The following is a 19,221-nucleotide window of genomic DNA, read 5'->3' on the forward strand; positions in this document are numbered from 1 at the left end:
TAGTATTGGGAAAAGTCAAGAAATGAGACTGGAGCCTCAGGTCAGCCCAGAGGAACCTGAACTTTAACCCCGTGGGCAATGGACAACTGGGAAGGAGGCTGTCAGGTTGGTGGCCAGAATATCATCTTGTCACCCAGGTTCAAAGATGGGACCCAGCTGGCACAAGGCCAAGGGATTGCATGGAAAAAGGGTGAGGGTTAGAAATTTTCCCACCAGCAGACTGGGGGCCCCCTCAAGGGCAGGTATTGAGTGGAGACCTGCTCACTGTTTCCTAGTAACCACAAGTACCACATGGGCCAGAGTTCAAAGCTGGTTGGAGGGAGTGGCAAAGACTGCTGTCTCCTAATTTTTGCCCCGCCCTACTATGGTCCCCTCCCTGGTGCAGCTCCGCCTACCCTTTGCATTTTCCCCTGGACCCATTCCAGCCTCCTGTAGGCTGTTCAGAATCCTCCCTCAGCTCTCCCCTTTGAGCCCCCCAACCACACCCCGGCCCCAGGCCAGAGCCATTCTCCTGGGCAGAAACATATTCCAAACTCACCAAACTAGCAATCCACACCTAATCTAAATCCATCCTTAGGACTCCCTCCCTTTGACCCCACCCACTGAGCAGGGACGCTGCCCTGAGGTGCCCAGGCTATATGGGAGGAACACAGCACACACGTCCTTCAAAGGACTCCCCAACCCATGACCTTGGCTGCCTGCCTCCAGAAGATCCCCAGAGTGAAAACTTTACACTGGGACACACGTTTAAACTTGTGTGGCCACTGTGAACATTCAAATCTAAGGGCCCTGAAGGAAACTCTGTGTCCAAACGATGGAGGTTCGTCCATCAGCGCGGAATGCCTCCAATGCCCACTTGATCCTAGAGGGAGGAATGTCTAGGGAATGTGGAATTAAAAAGGGACCCCTTTGGGGGACCTGGGTGGCTCAGTGGTTGAGTATCTGCCTTTGGCTCAGGTTGTGATCCTGGGGTCCTGGGATGGAGTCCCTCATCCGTCTCCCCGTGGGGAGCCTGCTTCTCTCTCTGCCTGTGTCTCTGCCTCTCTGCCCCATGAATAAATAAAATCTTAAAAATAAAACGGGACCCGTTCAGGGTCAAGGTAGGTACATGGGTCTTAGGACAGAGAGAGCAGAAGTGCAGAAGGAGGCCTGGAGAACAAATTCCCTTAGAACGAAGTTGCTAGCCCGGGGCCTCCAGGTTGCAGTCCGGCGCCTCAAGAGCGGAAGCGTCCAGAGACAAGGTGTTCTAGCCTTTACTGGAGAAACTGAGGCTGGGCAGCGGGGAAGGCTACTGAGAAGTGAGGGGAGAGGTGGGGGAAGGGACCGCTACAAGGGCGAGGGGCCTCAGGCTCCCCGGGACGCGCTGGCCAGTTAGGGAACAGCAGCCAGCCCTTGGCGCAGCGGGGGGCGACCTTTGCGCCGGGCGGGGCGGGGCGGGGCCGGCCAGGTCCCTGCTGACCCCCCCTCCACCTAGAGGCGCGGCCGCGGAGTTGCGGAGCGCCCTGGAGGCCGCGCGGGGACCGAGCCTGGGTCCAGGCGCCGCCACCATGGACATCCCGCCGCTGGCCGGCAAGATCGCGGCTCTGTCGCTCGGCGCCCTCCCCTTGTCCTATGTGCTCAGCCACGTCTCGGCGCTCTCGCAGTGCGTGAGGGGAGGGGCCAGGAGGGGCCGGGGCGGCCTCGGGGGAGGGGGACCGGGGGACCGGGACGGCGGTGGCGGGAGGCGAGGATGCGCGGGCGGCGAGCCTGGCTCCCCCGAGCCCTGAGTCCCTGCGCGGCTCCTGCCGGGAGGGAGGGGGCTAGGCCAGAACTGTCCCCCGCCATGCAACCTGAAGGCCCCTTTCCGCGGGCCTGGCAGCTCTGTGTTGGGGGGGGGGGAGGGGGGCGGGGCGCTCCTAGGACAACATTTTGGGCTTGAAGGGAAAGGAGGTTGAGAAACAGAGCGGACCCCACCCCCCACCCCCAGGGCAGAGTTTTGGAGGGTTTCTGGGATCTTCCCAGGGATGTGCCCAGCTCCAAAGTTACCAAAGGTCAAAGTATTGCCCCAGATAAGGTTCTGATTACCCAGCTCTTGACACAGGCACACTGGAGTTCTGTTCCACCACCCCTCCATTGCAGGCCTGAGACTTTCTTCTGTTAAAATTTGGCCCACCCTGTCTTTAGCCTCAGTGTCCCCTACATGCTGTGACCTCTCTTGTCTCCTAACCCCAGCCCTGTGGATCTTGTCACTAGGGTGCCGGGCATCTGCAAGCCCTCACACTCCCCAACCTAGTTCAACTCAAGACATGGGGTAGAGGGAGTCTTGACTGTGGGGTTGGCTCCTTGGGTACAAATTCCTGCCTCCATCCCCCTGGATCCTGGGTGAGCTAGATTGCTTCTGGGAGCCTGTGTTTCTTCAGTGTGTAATGAATATAATCCTAGACCTCATCCCATAGTTACAGTTAAGGATTACAGATCATGTGCATAGGCTGTGGTCTCATCTGATTAGTATAATTGTCATTGTTGGTCAGATAGGGCCAGGATGGGGATCTTAGGTGTCAAAGGGGTCCGTGAAAAGGTAGGAGCTTGAAGAAAGTGTAGGGGAGTGTAGGAGCTTGGAGAGCTTTCCCACTCTTCCCACTAGTGTTGGAGGCTTCCATCCTGGCTTCTATTTATTATCTATGCAACTGGTTGACCTGTCTTACCTGGTTGATCCGGACAGATCAGGGCAGGGGGTGGGTGGAGTTGATAGAAGCATTTGGACTTCAGCTGGGAGGAGTCAGGAGGTTCAGAAAGTGAGGTGTACAGTGCTGAGCACTAGAGACCTGACAGGTTTAGAAGCTGGGTCTGACCACACAGTGGCTTTGTGGTGTTGAATGATTGGCAGCAAACTGAATCAAACCTATATCAGCAAGTGACGGGATGGATTGTGTAGTTAAGAGTTAACTAATGCCCCCTCTGTACTTGGCCTAAGTTTGGCAATGAGTCTTTCTAGGGAGTCAGGGAGGGCTTCCTAGAGGAGGAACCATGAAAGATAGGCCATAAAGGATAAGTAGGAGTTTGCCAAGTGGAAGAGATTTCTGGAAGGAGTTTCCAGGAGGGAGAAACAGCTCAGGTAACAGCCTAGTGATGGGAAAGGGCAGTTTCAGGATAGGAGATTCCTGGGTGGAAAAATTTCAGTCTCAATATCTGGAGCATCCTGGAACCTGCTTTTGCCCTCACCAGGGTGGGGTGGGGCCTCAGCACTGGGCCTGGCCTCTCTGACTTGTTTTCCCTCTTTATAGCCCCCTGGGGCTGGCATTGATGAGTGCCCTGATCCTGGGTCTTCTTTTTGTGACTATCTACAACTTGTCCCCCGGCGAGATCTACTATGACCCACTCTATGCTGGTGAGTCAGTAGGAGAGAACTGTGTGAGCAGGGGCCTCCTCCATCCCCTTAAAGGGCTTCCATCAGACTGGAGAACTTCAAAGAGACTGGAGAAACCTCATTGGTTGGGGAACCTCAGAGGACCTCCCACTTCAGACCTGGGGCTCCTGAGAGCAGGACTGTATCTTTCCATCAGACTGGGAGCCCCTAAAAGACCATACTTCCTCATCACTTTGGGATTTCCTGAGGGCAGGGTCAGTGCCTTCTCAGCCTGAGGACTCCCAGAGGCAGGGACTGTACCTCCTCAAGAGGCAGGGCTGTGGGTCATGTGACCTGTGGACTGGTGACTGGGAGCAGTTGAGCCTAGTTCCTTACCTGGACTCTGGGTCCCCGACACGCTGCCTCGGGCCCCGCCCCCACCTGGGCCATGCCCCGCCCACTCTCCCCACAGTATTTGCTGTCTTCTCCTTCACCTCTGTGGTGGACCTCCTGATTGCTCTCCAGGAAGATGGCTACGTGGTGGGCTTCATGGACTTCTATAACAAGGAGGTATGTAGGGGGTCGCCAGGGATGCCTCCTGCCCTGCTGCCCAGCTGAGCCCTGACCTGCCCCTGCAGGGAGAGCCCTACTTGCGCACTGCACACGGAGTCTTCATCTGCTACTGGGATGGCACGGTTCACTACCTCCTCTACCTGGCCATGGCTGGTGCCATCCGCAGAAGGTTCGTGGGGGGATGGGTGAGTGGGACTTGGATCCTGGGAAGGAGATCAAGTCCTCAGGTGGGGTCCCAATCCTGGATGCAATCAGAAGTGTCTGTAGGGGAAAGGCCTCTCTAGGGCTCCAGCCAGGAGTGGTCAGGAGAATTTTCCAGGGAATGTCACAGGAGTGAATGGTAGTCAGCTCTCTTGTCTTGTACACTCCTGTGCCTAGGCAGCCACTTCTGTCCTCAGACAGACCGTCTGTTCAGTCCCTCATTCATCTCCCTGTTGTCTCTTCTGTCCTGGACAAAACTGGGAGGGACCTAGAGTTGAGGAGCCCAGGGTAGACCCTTGCTAGGGCTCTGAGACTGGGGAACAGGCATCTATTGGTCACCCCACATCCCCTGCCCCAGGAAGAGATACCGGAACCTTGGACTATACTGGCTGGGATCTTTCATCATGACCATCCTTGTGTTCCTCCCAGGAAACATCCTTGGTAAGGACTTGGTTTTGAAGGATCCCATCTCCTCAGTCTGGGTCACTGTGCTACACCTAGAAGGTTCATAAGTAGGTCTTGGGAGGTAGAGGGGAGAGGCAGCCCAGTATGTGGGGGTGGCTGAGCAGGAGGGACACCCAGGGTGTATCAAAGGGGAGCAAAGAACAGCTGAAGCATAGAAGCCATATATCCAGAAAGTAAATTGAAGCAGGCCGGGCTGAGGAAATGGACACCACCTTATGAGCACTGGGGAGCCAGAGGTGCCAGAGCTTGAATAAAGATTGCATTTGTGAATTACTACTTCCAGCCAGGGGGTCTGGTGTGACTCATGGGTCACACCAGGCCTGGGTGATCCTCACTGAGTGATACTCCCTCTCTCCTACCATGATAGGTAAATACAGCTCAGAGGTCAGACCCACCTTATTCCTTGCCATCCCCTATATGCTAGTCCCATGCTGGGCTGGCATGAGGATCTTCAACCAGTCCCGGGCACCAACCTGCTGTAACCCCACTATGGTAAGTGCCAACATGCCTGAGTGGCCTTCATTGGAGTAACTTCTGATCGGAAACATTGGCTCTTTGGGGGCGCCTGGGTGGCTCAGTCGATTAAGTGTCTCCTTCGGCTCAGGTCATGATCCCAGGGTCCCTGCTCTGGCTCCCTGCTCAGCTGGGAGCCTGCTTCTCCCTCTGCCTCTGCTTGCTGCTCCCTATGCTTGTGTTCTCTCCCTGTCAAATAAATAAAATATTTAAAGCGGGGGGTAGGGGCACTGGGTCATGCAGTGGTTGAGCTTCTGCCTTTGGCTCAGGTCGTGATCTGGGGTCTGGGGATCGAATCCCACATTGGGCTCCCTGCGGGCAGCCTGCTTCTCCCTCTGCCTCTCTCTCTGTGTACCTCATGAATAAATAAAATATTAAAAAAATAAAAGAAACATTGCCTCTTTGGAAGCATCTCCTTGGCCATTAGGAAAGAAGGGATGAAGCCTTATTGAGTGCCTGCTGGACACCAGACTTCTCACACTGTCTGTCTCCTATGGGGCAGGTACAGGAGGAACAAAGAAAGGGCATCCTGAGACGTCCAGTTGACCTGGCCCTTGTCGTATACCTCACCCTCACTGGACTCTTCACCTTCTTCCGGGGCCTGGTGAGTCTGCAGTTGTCAACCGATCTTTCTTCTGCCCCCAGCCCACTCTTCTGTCCCCGTCAACAGTGTTCCTTTAGCCAATGCAAAAAGGCCACTGCTTGCCTTTCTCATCAACCAGGGAAGTTCTTCATCAAGTCTCATCTGAGTGTTCCATGACAAAGCCCCATTCTCTGTACCCTTCCCAGCCAAAGAGAGAGAACCAAGGCTAACGGAGGCCAGAGCAAGGGGTATGGGACTCGCTTGGGAGGGTAGAAAAGGCTTCTTGTGGGAAACATGGCTTCTTGAGGTAGGTTGTTGGTTTGTCTCTCTGCTCCAGGTGGTGCTTGACTGCCCCACAGATGCCTGCTTTGTCTACATCTATCAGTACGAGCCATACCTACGGGACCCCGTGGCCTATCCGAAGGTGCAGGTGAGAGGACAGATGGGAAGAGAGAGCATATGGTCCTGCCATGGATAGAGGTCTAGCAAGTCCTCTTTGAAGCAGGTACCGGAAACACAAGTCAGTTTGTTGTCCTATCAAAAATTCATTTTGGAAGACAGATATTGTCTTCAAGTATGGCTGGATCTAGGAGCTAAGGCTACCTGTGTCTCTGGGCTGTTTTCTTTGCATGGACTCCACTCCCAAGTAGTCACTTTGTGGGATTGCAGAGTTAGTCTTGGGCAGCTCCAGGCTGCCATCTGCCCTACTTAGCCACCCCAGAGGAATGTGAGCTTTTATATCTCCAGAGCTTAAGCATAAATCTCAGGCAGGCTCTGATTGGCCCACATGCCATCATCACTGAATAATATGCCCATCCTGTCACTGATCATTATGGCCGGGGGTGGGGTGGGGACTGGAGTGTTCCAGTTGGCCAGGCCAGGGTCACCTGCCACTTCTGGAATAACGTGGGTGGGTTCAGTGTGTGTATGTATGTATGTATGTGGTGGAGCTCAGGGGGCTGGATACATAAGGGAAATAGAGGAGCGATGTACACAGGGTTGAGATGTGCAGAGAGCCTGAGGTCTGAGGTTGGTCAGATCCTCCCTTGGGCTTCCACCTCAGGGGTGTCAGGAAGGTGGCTGCTGCTCATTCTATTGGCTGTGTGTCCTTCAGATGCTGGTGTACATGTTCTACGTTCTGCCCTTCTATGGCCTGGCTGCCTATGCCCTCATCTTCCCTGGCTGTTCTTGGCTGCCTGACTGGGCCTTGGTGTTTGCTGGAGCTGTTGGCCAGGTGTGGTGTGGGGCGGGGGAGGTGTGGTTGGGTCTGTAGGGAAGAAATTTTCTGCCTGCCCATCAATTGCTTTTGTGCTCTCCCTGAACAGAGTGATGCTGAGCCTCTGAGAGGCCCCAGCCCCAGCTTGGTACCCTAGGATTCCCTAGTTACGGGGAGAAAGTACCTGACCCAAACACTCCCAACCCCATGGGGTCATAACTAGAGAGAGGAAAGGATAGGGGCTGAGAGCAATTCCAGAAGGGGAACGTTTCCTAGAAGAGTGGGCATAGGAGCTGGGCTTTGGTGTATGGATATGAGTTCTCTAGGCAAGGAAGAGCATTTCAGAAATGGGAACAGCATAAAGACATAGAGGGTGATAGTGGTTTAGTAGAAACACAACACAGAGGCAGAGGCAAGAGAATTTGACAGCTAGATACTGAAGGCTTTGAACTCTGAGCTGGGGGAGCCATGGAATGTGTTTGAGCTGTGGAGGGCCCAGTCAGAGCTGGGGGGACTGTTTCAGGATTCCTGATGGAAAGTTATGAAGCCTGAGGCCCGAGCAGTGGAGACCAGGAAGACATCTCTGGGGTAGAATCAACAGGATTTGTGTCAAAGGCAGCTGCTTGGGGTAGGGAGGAGGAGCTGGACCCAGATCAGAGATGGAAAACAGGGTCCAACAGTGTGAAGATGGTAATGGTTAGATAGCTGGGGAGAGGTTCATAGACAGACAGGAAATGTGGACCCAGAGATATTTAGAGGCAGACAGATAAACTAGAGAGGGGAGACATGTCAGCAGCCAGTGAGAGGGACAGGGACCCCCTGGGCTCCCTAAGGTGGGATGTTGCTGGGACTTGTTCTCTCCTGGCTCCTGACATACATCTTCCTTGTGTGGCCACTAGGCACAGTTCTCACACATGGGTGCCTCCATGCATCTTCGCACGCCCTTCACCTACCGTGTGCCTGACGACGCCTGGGCCAGCTTCTTCGGGTACAACCTGCTGTATGCACTGGGTCCCCATCTGCTGGCCTTCCGCTGCCTGTGGTGGCCTGCCTTCTTCCTGCGCCCACCTCCTGGTCCTCTGGCACACCACAAGAAGGAGCATTGACAGGGCTGGAGACGACCCAGGACTCGGTTTCCATGCCCAGCCAACCCTGCTGTGGGAAGGATGGGCTGGGTCTCTTAGAGATAGGAAGTACATCCCCAGGTGTCTTTGGTTCTGGCTATGGTGGTATCAGGCCAATGAGCTGGATGGGAGACCCAGGGGACACATGTGCCCTTGAGGGCTAGACATGTTCAACTGTCATGGTACCCCAATCCCACACAGACTGTTCTACTCCAGAATTTACCCATCATACCCCCATGGATCCTTTTAGTAAAAAAAACCTTTTGATGCCCAAATATTGCTGCTGCCTGAGTGTTTCAGGATTCAGAGGTGAAGGACTTGCTTCACCCCATGAGGGCCTACCTATCACTGCCAGCATGACCACCAGGAGCCAGAGGTGCTGGACAGCAGAAGTCGGCCTCTGGCTGGTGTGCACAGCTCCATCTTCCAGATGGGGAAAACGGAGGCTCAGAGAGGTCCAAAGACCAGCCTGAGGTCAGTCAGGAGAGAAACACCCAAAATATGACAATAAATTATAATAACAAATGGTGTGGCACAGTTATTAAGCATCTACCATATACCATTACCAAGGGCTAACCTCAAGCGTTATAATGCTGGATCTCACCCCATATTCCTGATGGGGAAACTGAGCTCGTAGGCTGCAAATGTCCTGATCAGAGGTCATGGCTCCTGGATGCATCTGAGCTAAAGGACTGAGCCCTGGCCTAGCCCATCCAAAAATGGACCCTATAACCTTGACTCTGCTGTATGATTGGCTCATATTTTGGGGAAACTGGGGCTGAGGAGGCAGCCAAGGGGTTGGGGGGAAAGGCTCATCTTTTTTTCCTGATTTGATTTTTGAACTTGGGTAAAGGGCCAGGTTCGGGGTGACTCAGGCCCAGAGTGGGTCAGAGGCTTGATCAGGCTCCCCTGCTCACCACCCCTACCAACATTTTTTAGGAACCCATTGTATGTCTAACCATTGGATCTTCACCAAAGAACCAGTACTTGGGGTGCCTGGGTGGCTCAGTCGGTTAAGCATCTGCCTTCAGCTCAGATCATGATCTCAGTGTCCTGGGATGGAGCTCTGCATCAGGCTTCCTGCCCAGCAGGGAGTCTGCTTCTCCCTCTGTCTGCACATGCTCTCTCTCTCTGTCTGTCTAGTTCAGATGAATAAAACCTGAAAAACAAAAAAAACAGCACTCCATTTCCTGGAGGTGGAAACTGAGGCTCAAAGATACCAAGTCTCTCTTCCAAGGTCCTACATAGGTAAAAGGCAGAGTCAGATTTGGACCTGTTGCTGCATGTTCCCTCTGCAGAGTGTGTAACTGTTGTGGGCCCCCACCCCGCAGAGTGAGCCCCTCTTGGGTGCCAGGGCCCAGGACACCTCGATGGCCACCAAGTGACAAAGGGGAAAACTGAGGCCTGCAGGCCACGCCCCTTCCCCAGGTTACTCAGCCCCCCCCCTCACCTTGGGCATCCTAGATGGAAGACTCCGTCAGGCCCCCTTCCTCCATTTTACAGAGAGTAAAACTGAGGCCCAGAGGTTCCTCTGCCCACCCAAGATCAGCCAGCAGGATCATTGTCCTGCACTGACTGTCCAGTGCGGTCCTTCCTCCGCCCGCGCCCGGGTTTCTTCGAGGAGTGCGCGTCGCCGCGTTCCCTTTAAAGCTCCTCCCCGCACCCCGGTTCGCCTCCCTCCTCCCCTTGCAGGCAGACGCCGGGATTGCGCCGCCCGAAGGGACTTGCCCAGTCCTTCCTGGGTGTGCGGGGAGCGCAGTCCCGGCGCGTAGGGGCCGCTCGGCGGGGGCCGCACGGGCAAGATGGTGAGTGGGGCCGCGGGCGCGGGTCCCGGTAGGTGCCTCTCTGGGTTTGTCTGGCTCCGTGTCTGAATCTGCGTCCCTCCGTGCTTCTCTTCTCAGTCTCTCCCCGCTCCGTCTCTCCCGTCCCTGCCGTCTCTCACCCTCTTCTATCTCTGCATCTCCAACTCTGCCTCTCCTTTTATAGCCCTCTCCACCTTTCCCTACTTTTCTCTCCCTCTTTTGGTCTTCCTGGTCCCTCTTCTCATGCTCCGAGTCTCTATCTCTCCCTCCCTCCAAGCCCTCTCTTCTCTTTGCCCCTCTTGCTCTCTTTCCTCTCTCCCTTCTTTCCTTACCCTTTCTCCATCTTTCCTTACCCTTTCTCTGTGTCTTTCCCTCTCTTCCCCTCCGTCTCTCCTCATCTCTCCCTGCTTTTCTCTCTGTCTCTTTCCCTTTCCTCGCCCTCTCTCCGCGTCTCTACCCCTTTCTGACTCTCCCCCTGGCACCCCCCTCCCCCGCCGCCCCCACACCCCGGCCGCTTTGCTGCAGTCTCCTGGCGCACCGATAACCTTGCCGCTGCTCCAGCTCCTCCCCCCTCCCTCCCAATCCTGGCCGGGGCCGGCCACGGAAGGGGGCGGAGCTCCGAGCCTTCGGGGTTGGGGTTAGGGGAGCTGGAGGGTTGCCGGCGCCAGACCCTGTGCCTGTGGGCCCGGGGGCGTGGGCTTGGCGGAGGAGCGGGAATGTGAAGTTCCGGGAGAGTGCGGCGGGGGTAGGGGGGTAGGGGGGTGGGGGTAGGGGGAGGGCTGGAAGGGTCCGCCAGCCTTCTCCTTGGGCGAGTCCTCTGGGACCCTGGCCAGGGTGGGGACCTGGGCACGCGAGAAGTCCTCGTGGTGGGGAAGGAAGGTCAGGGGGGCTGGTCCTCCGACAGGCCAAGTCCAGGAGGCGGGACCGAGTACCCTGTGCCCCCAGGTGTGTGCTCGGGCGGCCCTCGGTGCCGGCGCGCTCTGGGCTGCGGCCTGGGGAGTCCTGCTGCTCACGGCCCCCGCAGGGGCGCAGCGCGGACGGAAGAAGGTCGTCCACGTGCTCGGTGAGTCTGACAGCGGAAGCAGGTCTTGCCCTGCAGGAGTCCTGCCCGAATGTGACTGCCTGGGAGCAGGGAGGATACAGTGGGTAGGCATGGAGCATTCCTGAGGGTCATAGCCCCCCCCACCCCAAGTCCCTCACCCTCTGAGTCCTAGTTCCCTTTCCTGATCTCCTTTAACCTTCCGACCCCCTGACCTCCGCCCAAGCCTTCTTCCCACAGCACTTCCCTGGAATTCCCTTTCCCGGGATTCCCTTCCCCAGGTTCCCCACCCCGCCCCCTAGGACCTCTTCTGAACCCTACTTGACCCTCCCGCAGAGGGTGAGTCGGGCTCCGTGGTGGTGCAGACAGCGCCCGGGCAGGTGGTCAGTCACAGGGGGGGCACCATCGTCTTGCCCTGCCGCTACCACTATGAGGCAGCCGCCCACGACCACGACGGGGTGCGCCTCAAGTGGACCAAGGTGGTGGACCCACTGGCCTTTGCCGACGTCTTCGTGGCGCTGGGCCCCCAGCACCGAGCATTTGGCAGCTACCGTGGGCGGGCCGAACTGCAGGGCGATGGACCCGGAGATGCCTCCCTGGTTCTCCGAAATGTTACACTGCAGGATTACGGGCGCTACGAATGCGAGGTCACCAATGAGCTGGAGGATGACACTGGCATGGTCAAGCTGGACCTGGAAGGTAACCAGCTTATGGACAGGATGAAGCATGTTTCTAAGGGAGGAGGGTAGGAAGTATTGCAAAGGACAGAAACCAAATCAAATTGGCCTAAAAGAATTTGAGGCTTGGTAGGGTAGGGTAATGGTTCTGATCTGAGGTGAATTTCCTCCCCAGGAACATTGGCAATGGCTAGAGGGGGTTGCTGATGGCATCTAGTGGGCAGAGGTCAGGGATGCTGCAATACATCCTACAATGCACAGAACAGTCGTGTCTCTCCCCCCTCACATCCCCAAGAATGATCCAGTCTAAAGTGCCAACAGTAAGGGCTTTGGGAAACCCTGGGGGTAGGATCCAGGCCCAGCGAGATCCAGGGAAATCCACTCACACCATGTCAGGAATTCGTCCCTCAGCTCTGTTTCCCTAAGTTAGTGTTCTTCAGGCAGGTTTCCCCTGATGGAACCAAAAAGTAGAGCCAGGCTTCCCTCCTCCAACTTAGCTATTAATTTCCTAGCAGTGCTAGCTAGAGTCTCAGGGTTGTCCCTCATTGGCCCAGGTTGAGTCATGTGTCCATCCATGAGCCAATCACTGTGGCTGGGAGATGGGGTGCTCTGACTGTGGAGCTGGAAAGTGGGGTTTCTATCTGAGGAATTATCTCCCACTTGGGTCGCCTTCCTCAGTCCCCCAGAGAAGATTCTGGGAGAGATTTCAGAGCCCTTACTTGTTGAACCTCCCAACAATAGCAAATGACAGCAATAATAGCAGCACCTCTTCTTTATTGGACATTTTCAAAGAGCTTGAAGAGGTCTTTGAAGTCTCTTGTTTAATTTCCCCCAAAGTCTGAGGGAGATGCTATTACCAGCAGATGAGCAACTAGCTCAGAGAGGTTAGAGCCTTGCCCAGGGTACATTCAAGTGAGTGGCGGAGCTAGAACTTGAGCCTTGGCCATCAGGCTCCAGGTCTTCTTTCTGGCTCCTGTTTGCTCCTCCCAGAGTCTGCTGAAAGATGCATGTTCCATATCCAAGGTCTGCCCCTCAAACACACGCACAGAATGCTGATGAGCTGAGTTGACTATAGGTCCAATGAAGGACAAGTTATAAGAACTGAAGGTGGAAGAGAAACCAGTGGGAACTGCCCTGGATAATGTTGGGGAGGATCAAAGAGGTCTCGGGTCCCTGTTGGGGGAGTCAGCAGTGGTCACAGACATTCCCAGCTCCATGGGCTCAGGGCTTGACCAGATGGAAGCTCCCAGTGCTGAGGAATTGTCAGAAGCACTAAAGACTGAAGGAAGAAGGGTGGTGGGGGCTGGGTTTTGAAGGATCAATAGGAGTGCAGCAGATGGAAGAAGTAGAAAACAAAGTACATAAGCAAAGGTCTCCAGTGGTAGAAGTGGGTGGCCATGATTAAGTCAGTAAAACGGAAGGTCAAGTGAATCCCATGCTTAAGGCAAGGAGAACCGCAAGGGGAGTGACCTGAGAACCCGTGTGGTAGGAGTAAGGCCAGAGTGAGGGATGGAAACTCTAGGTTGAAGAGTTACACAGCACCTCAGATGTCAGGTGGGTAGGGGAGGGCTGGGATTCCCGAGCTGAACCCTATGTCCGTCCTCCCAGGCGTTGTCTTCCCTTACCACCCCCGTGGAGGCCGCTACAAGTTGACCTTCACCGAGGCGCAGCGCGCCTGCGCTGAGCAGGACGGCATCCTGGCGTCGGCAGAGCAGCTGCACGCGGCCTGGCGCGATGGCCTGGACTGGTGCAATGCAGGCTGGCTGCGCGACGGCTCCGTGCAGTACCCGGTGAGCCAGCCCCGGGAGCCCTGCGGCGGCCTGGGCGGAGCCGGGAGCGCCGGGACTGGCGGCGGCGGCGGCGCCTCGGGGGGCGTGCGCAACTACGGCTACCGCCATAACGCCGAGGAACGCTACGACGCCTTTTGCTTCACATCCAACCTCCCGGGTGTGTAGGCCCCGCCCCCGGGGAGGAGACCCCGCCCCCCGCAGGCTCGGGATCCGCCCCGCCCGCGAGGCCCCGCCCCTTGGGAGTCCTCTTCCAGGTCCCCCTCCCTCTCAATCTCTTTCCGCCCTCTCAGTTTCCTCCGTTTAGCCCCTTCTATCCACTCCGACCCTCGGGGCGGGGGGTCCAGACCGGGATATCCCACCCCCGGACTGCCAAGGCGCAGCAGTCAAGCATCGCCTGGCACCGACGCTGCCCCCGGCCAAGGCTGGGATCCAGGACTGCAGGGGTGGGGGTGCTCCTGAGTCCTGTGGTTCGGGTCCTGGGTTGCAGGCACGTGGGAGGTGGAAAGCGTCTGAATCCTGGGGATGCCAGCTCCCGAGATTGGCCTTAAGCACTCTCCCCCACTCCACTGCAGGACGTGTGTTCTTCCTGAAGCCGCTGCGGCCCGTGCCCTTCTCGGGAGCAGCACGTGCGTGCGCGGCGCGCGGCGCGGCCGTGGCCAAGGTGGGACAGCTCTTCGCGGCGTGGAAGCTGCAGCTGCTGGACCGCTGCACCGCGGGCTGGCTGGCCGACGGGAGCGCGCGCTACCCCATCGTGAACCCGCGCGCGCGCTGCGGTGGCCGCCGGCCCGGCGTCCGCAGCCTAGGATTCCCCGACGCCACGCGCCGCCTCTTTGGCGTCTACTGCTACCGCGCGCCCGGTGCGCCGGACCCCGCGCCCGGCGGCTGGGGCTGGGGTTGGGCCGGAGGCGGTGGCTGGGCCGGAGGCGCGCGCGACCCCGCTGCTTGGACCCCGTTGCGCGTCTAGGCCCTGGGCGCAGATGATTGGGGTGCTTGGCGGCTGGCCGAGTGCTCTGCGGTCTCTTGGAGACCGGCCACGTGACTGGAGACTGGCCACGCCCCCTGCGGCGCCCTGCAGGCTGACGGGGCTTCCTGTGGTCTTGAACACTGGCTACGCCCCCTGGGGTCCTCATAGACTAGCCAGTTCTGGGAGACTGATCAAGGCCACACCTCTCCTGGACAGTGGACTTCCCCTCCTCCCTCGACTTTCCCCAGGAGATGGGGCATGCCATCTGAACACCCTGGAGGGCAACAGACCCTGAGGTCTCCTGAAGACTGACCACGCCTCCCGAGGTTACTTGAAAACAGACAGAACCATCCCCCATGGTCTCCTGGAGGCTGGACCCCCAGGATTATCTGGAGATTGGCCTCAGGGCCTCTGCATCTCCCTGGAGACTGAAGATTAATCCCTTATGGTCATCTGGACACTGAACCCCTTTCCCCCTTACATGTAGAAAAAATGGAAATCTCCGAATTCACCGGGTGATCACGCCCCATGATCACATGGAGACTGGGCTTCTGTCCTCTCCCCAATGATGACCTGGAAAATTGGGTATCCCTATTCCTCCTTCCCCTGTGAATCCCTCAAAGTGTGCAGAATGACAGGCCATGTCCCCAGGTCACCCTGAATACCCCCACCCCTCCAGTTTCAGGGAAGACCTGCCTTGTCTGTCACCCACTAAAACAGACTGACATGCCCCAGCTGGCTCGCATGACTGGTGGCCATGCCCCGCCCCTCAGGTATCTCTGGAGGGAGCAAATCTGCCCCTACCTGATGGCCTCTTTCCTGGCTGTCACCAAAGAGACCATCCCCTGGGCCCAGGGATCTATAGGATCCATGTCACTCACTATGGAGACAAGCTGTCCCACTTCCCATTGTTACCAAGGCGACCAGCCCAACTTCTACCTGTAACCTAGTCACACAGCCCTTCCCTCATCAGTCACACCCATGGAGATGTACCTCCCTCCGCCAGCTGTAACCATGGATACCACACGTTTCCCCATCTCACCTTCCGGACATTAGAGAGCTACTACTCACTTCTGGATGTCCCCGTCCTGACCAACAGTCGGGAAGACCACCCTCTCCAACCCCCTAACTGTCCCAAGAGTGACCCAGCATTCAGTTCCCTGGCTCTCACCATGGAAACACCCTGCCCCTCTCCCCAGGTGCATGCCAGCTCCTTGCTACCCTCCAAACTCTGCCTCCAAGCTGCTTAAACCCCATAGCTGTTGCTATGGAAACCAAACTGGTGTCTGAGGTAACAGAACACCTTTCCCCTAGGCTTTCCCAGGTCAGCAGCACCCCCTCACAGAGCTATCACCATAGAGACTGTCTGCATCGTCCCCATGACAACCAACTCCCAGCTCTCAGGAACTTCTTACTATGGGCTGTAACTGCACCCCATAGAGCTTAATGTCTGCCCCTTAACCAGATAGGCCCAGCCCCAGGCAGCATCCCCAGATATGGCTGGACTTCTGGAGCTGCTGGACATCCTCTGCACGCTAACTATATCCCAGACAACAGTGCATGAGACACTCTTGCAACCTCCAGGTGTTTTCATTGCTGCCACACAGATGAGAAAACTGACTCTGGTAGCCCTGGCCCTTTTTGTTGTGCAAGCTCTGGGCTCCCCTTTTCCCTTCTGAGACCACATCTCCATTTTCGCTGAGCTCCTCTCTCCCCTAACAGTCCCATGCTCCTCATTTCACTCCTTAGAGATCCAGGAGAGATGGAATGTTTTTAAACTTCAAAATCCGCAGTGAGCCCCAGTTCTAAAGGACAATTTGTGCTAAGATATTAGGACCCAGCCAGATCCCCTCCTTCCCCACCCTCCACCCCTGACCCCCATGTTGAGAGCCAGCTCAGGAGAGACGGTCCGAGAACAAAGCCACCCCAACTATGGGAGACCTCAGCTCCAAGGTCTTATGTGAAGTAGCACTGAGGGCCCTCCTGGAAGCATCCCACCCCTCACCTTACTGTCACACCCATCTTAAGGAAACCCATCTATGAGTTTTGGAATCAGGTGGGCTTGGGTTCGAATCCTGCCTCTATGACCAAGTGACAACCCGCTGAGCCTGTTTCTTCCTCTGTACCAGAGCTGTTCTGAGGTCCCAGTGAGTGCAAAGCATATAGCAGGGGCTCAATAAAAAAAAAAAAAAGTGTTGTTGTTGTTGTATGGCAGCCAGTGGGTAATTACTTCATGAATGCACTTAGGTGGGCAAAGTATTTCCCAGCTGCGGGGGTGTGTGTGGTGATGATTTGGTTGGGAAGCCACCCCCGTCATTCCCCAGGACGGTCCTCTCCCCAATTTCTCCCCTCCTTTCCCCCAGTCTGCCTTCACTCTCTTTCTTGCATCCTCCCCCATGTATGTGTCTGGCCCGTTTCAGCCCAGTCCAGCTTGGGTCATTGACAAACCCAGTGGTTCCTCTCAATTCCCTAGGTACAAAGTGTGCAAAACTGGACAGAAAGTTCTTGCACCAGCAAGGCAGAGAGGTTGCAAGTTATCCCTGGTGCAGAGGTGGAGTGGGGGTGGGGGGATGGTGGAGTGAGAAACATTGAAAGTTTCTGGATACGAGCCAAGGGAGAAGAGAAAAAGCTGTAAAAGTGATCAGGTTATCGAAGTGAGGTAGTCGATGTCACTGCTCATTCCCTCAATACCCGATGTGACAGAGCTTAGAGACTCCAACCACTCACCTGAAGGTGGCCCAGCCACTGGGTTAGACCGCATTGGGCTGATGGGCCTTCGCCTCCCTGAAGAGGGGAGTGGTAAGGGGCATATTTCCAGGCATGAGTGCACGGGATTTCTTTCATCCGACCTTTCCCCTGCTGGCATTCTTTCTCCCTTCCGCGGTTCCAGTTTCCTAGTTTTTCCAGGAAAATGTAACTGTCTAACGACCACTCTTAGAATGATACTCATAGGACCTTACCCCACCCCCTCCCAGTTCAGCCAATGAGTGCTGTGGCACCCTCCCTGGGAAATCCTGATTGGTCCAGGGATGGACAGGGAGGCAGGCGGACTTTAAGACTGAGTCCCTGGGATTTTGGTGGACCTATGGGGCCGAGGGAACCATCTTTCTGCTGGAGTTGCTGCACTGTTGGAGTGGAGGTCTCTAGGGCCCACCTGAAGGAGAGCTAAAGGATGGCAACCTGGATAGAGCCCTTCCTGTCGTGGGCTATTCAGAAAAATCGCTCTTTCCCATCCTACACCACACAGTTCGCTGCCGGGAGACATCCAGTTTCTTACAAGCCCTTCCAGAGATACTTTATGTTCACTCAAGCAAACATGCATATGTATTTTTCCTCCATTTTTACACAGATGGCATTTACACAACTCACACAGTTGTAGCATATTTATCTAGTTCCAAGACATTTTTGTCATCCCCAAAGGAAACACCACACCCATAAAGCAAAGGATCCCCATTCCTCCTTTCCCCCTCCCCTCTGCCCTGGCAACTGCTTATCTCCTTTCTGTCTCTATAGATTTGTCTATTCTTCATGTTTCACATGAATGGAATCATATAAAGGCCCCGGGTGGCTCAGTCGGTTGGGTATCTGACTTGATTCCTGCTCCATTTGTGATCTCGGATGATGAGATCCGAGATCCCTGCATTGACTTTGAGCTGGGGGTGGAGCCTGCTTGAGATTCTCTTTCTCCCTTTACCTCTGCCCCTCCCCTCCCGCTCACTCTCACCCTCTCTCTCTCCAAAAAAATTATAAATAAATAAATAAATAAATAAATAAATAAATAAATAAATAAAATGGAATCATATAATATGTGTCATTTTGTGTCTGGCTTCTTTCACCCAGCATAATGTTTTTGAGGTCATCCATGTTGTAGCACGTGTCAAGACTTTATTCCTTTTTATGGTTGAATAATATTCTTTGGTATGTATATACTACCTTTTGTTTATTCATTTAGTGGACATTTGGGTTTTTCCACCTTTTGACGATTGTGAATATTCTGCTATGAACATTCATGTGCCTTGTATACTTTTAAAGTCACTCTTCTTTTACCTAATAGTATATTTTTTAAATAGTTCCAAATCACCATATAAAGGTCCCCATAGGGATCCCTGGGTGGCGCAGCGGTTTGGTGCCTGCCTTTGGCCCAGGGCGCGATCCTGGAGACCCGGGATCGAATCCCACGTCGGGCTCCCGGTGCATGGAGCCTGCTTCTCCCTATGCCTATGTCTCTGCCTCTCTCTCTCTCTCTCTCTCTCTCTCTCTCTCTATCATAAAGAAATAAAAATTAAAAAAAAAGCCTTCTCCTTTGAGGGGCTAAGAACATTTAAAAAAATAAAATAAATAAAGGTCCCCATATTCTTTTGAAGGTTAGGAGAGTGTTCATTGTTTGGATGCACCATAATTTTTATAGCCCGTCTTCTCATGGCAGGCATTTAGAGTCCCCTATTTTGCTGTTAATAATAAGTACCCACATCATCTTACACAAGTCCAGGTATAACTGGAGGATGACGTCAGGAGTTGTTTAATCAAGGAGTCAAACTTCCCATTTTGATAGCAATCTCCATCTCTTTTTAAAGATGGGGCCAATTTATACCCCGACCAATAATAGATATACCTGCCTCTTTCCGCACCTCCTAATCAGCATAGTGTGTTATCACTTTTTACCTTAGCCAACACAATAGGTTAAAAAAATGGGGGATCCCCTGGGTGGCTCAGCGGTTTGGCGCCTGCCTGCAGCCTAGGGCATGATCCTGGGGACCCGGGATCGAGTCCCACGTCGGGCTCCCTGCATGGAGCCTGCTTCTCCCTCTGCCTGTGTCTCTGCCTTATCATGAATAAATAAATAAATCTTAAAAAAAAAAAAAGGTCCACCATCTGGGTGCTGGGGCTCTACACGAGGGTGCACGGCCAGCCTCCAATGTGGCCAGAAGGAAAAAAAAAAAAAGGTATCT

The 19,221-nt window shown here is 55.2% G+C and overlaps 2 protein-coding genes across 2 annotated transcripts; both read left to right on the plus strand.

The window, feature by feature from the left end:
- Window positions 1-1,471: 1,471 nt before the first annotated feature.
- TM6SF2 (transmembrane 6 superfamily member 2) lies at window positions 1,472-8,543 on the plus strand. Its single transcript, XM_055343923.1, has 10 exons — window positions 1,472-1,642; window positions 3,264-3,367; window positions 3,798-3,895; window positions 3,964-4,067; window positions 4,458-4,540; window positions 4,932-5,056; window positions 5,580-5,681; window positions 5,998-6,090; window positions 6,775-6,894; window positions 7,776-8,543. The coding sequence occupies exons 1-10, from the start codon at window positions 1,548-1,550 to the stop codon at window positions 7,980-7,982; spliced, it is 1,131 nt and encodes a 376-aa protein (XP_055199898.1). The 5' UTR covers window positions 1,472-1,547; the 3' UTR covers window positions 7,983-8,543.
- Window positions 8,544-9,698: 1,155 nt separating this feature from the next.
- On the plus strand, window positions 9,699-16,430 carry HAPLN4 (hyaluronan and proteoglycan link protein 4). The gene is made up of 5 exons (XM_055343895.1): window positions 9,699-9,805; window positions 10,748-10,865; window positions 11,178-11,540; window positions 13,127-13,465; window positions 13,881-16,430. The coding sequence occupies exons 1-5, from the start codon at window positions 9,803-9,805 to the stop codon at window positions 14,270-14,272; spliced, it is 1,215 nt and encodes a 404-aa protein (XP_055199870.1). The 5' UTR covers window positions 9,699-9,802; the 3' UTR covers window positions 14,273-16,430.
- The last annotated feature ends 2,791 nt before the right edge of the window (window positions 16,431-19,221 follow it).

Source organism: Nyctereutes procyonoides, unplaced genomic scaffold, assembly GCF_905146905.1.
Source record: "Nyctereutes procyonoides isolate TBG_1078 unplaced genomic scaffold, NYPRO_anot_genome, whole genome shotgun sequence".
Lineage (NCBI taxonomy): Eukaryota > Metazoa > Chordata > Mammalia > Carnivora > Canidae > Nyctereutes > Nyctereutes procyonoides.

What these genes read in the sequence shown, in the direction of transcription:
- TM6SF2 (XM_055343923.1), top strand. Translation starts at nt 1,548, where the DNA reads ATGGACATCCCGCCGCTGGCCGGCAAGATCGCGGCTCTGTCGCTCGGC. An exon ending in TGGACTTCTATAACAAGGAG is followed by an intron (nt 3,896 to 3,963) that starts GTATGTAGGGGG and finishes CTGCCCCTGCAG; the next exon opens with GGAGAGCCCTACTTGCGCAC. An exon ending in TTGCTGGAGCTGTTGGCCAG is followed by an intron (nt 6,895 to 7,775) that starts GTGTGGTGTGGG and finishes TGTGGCCACTAG; the next exon opens with GCACAGTTCTCACACATGGG.
- HAPLN4 (XM_055343895.1), top strand. An exon ending in GAAGGTCGTCCACGTGCTCG is followed by an intron (nt 10,866 to 11,177) that starts GTGAGTCTGACA and finishes ACCCTCCCGCAG; the next exon opens with AGGGTGAGTCGGGCTCCGTG. An exon ending in CTTCACATCCAACCTCCCGG is followed by an intron (nt 13,466 to 13,880) that starts GTGTGTAGGCCC and finishes ACTCCACTGCAG; the next exon opens with GACGTGTGTTCTTCCTGAAG.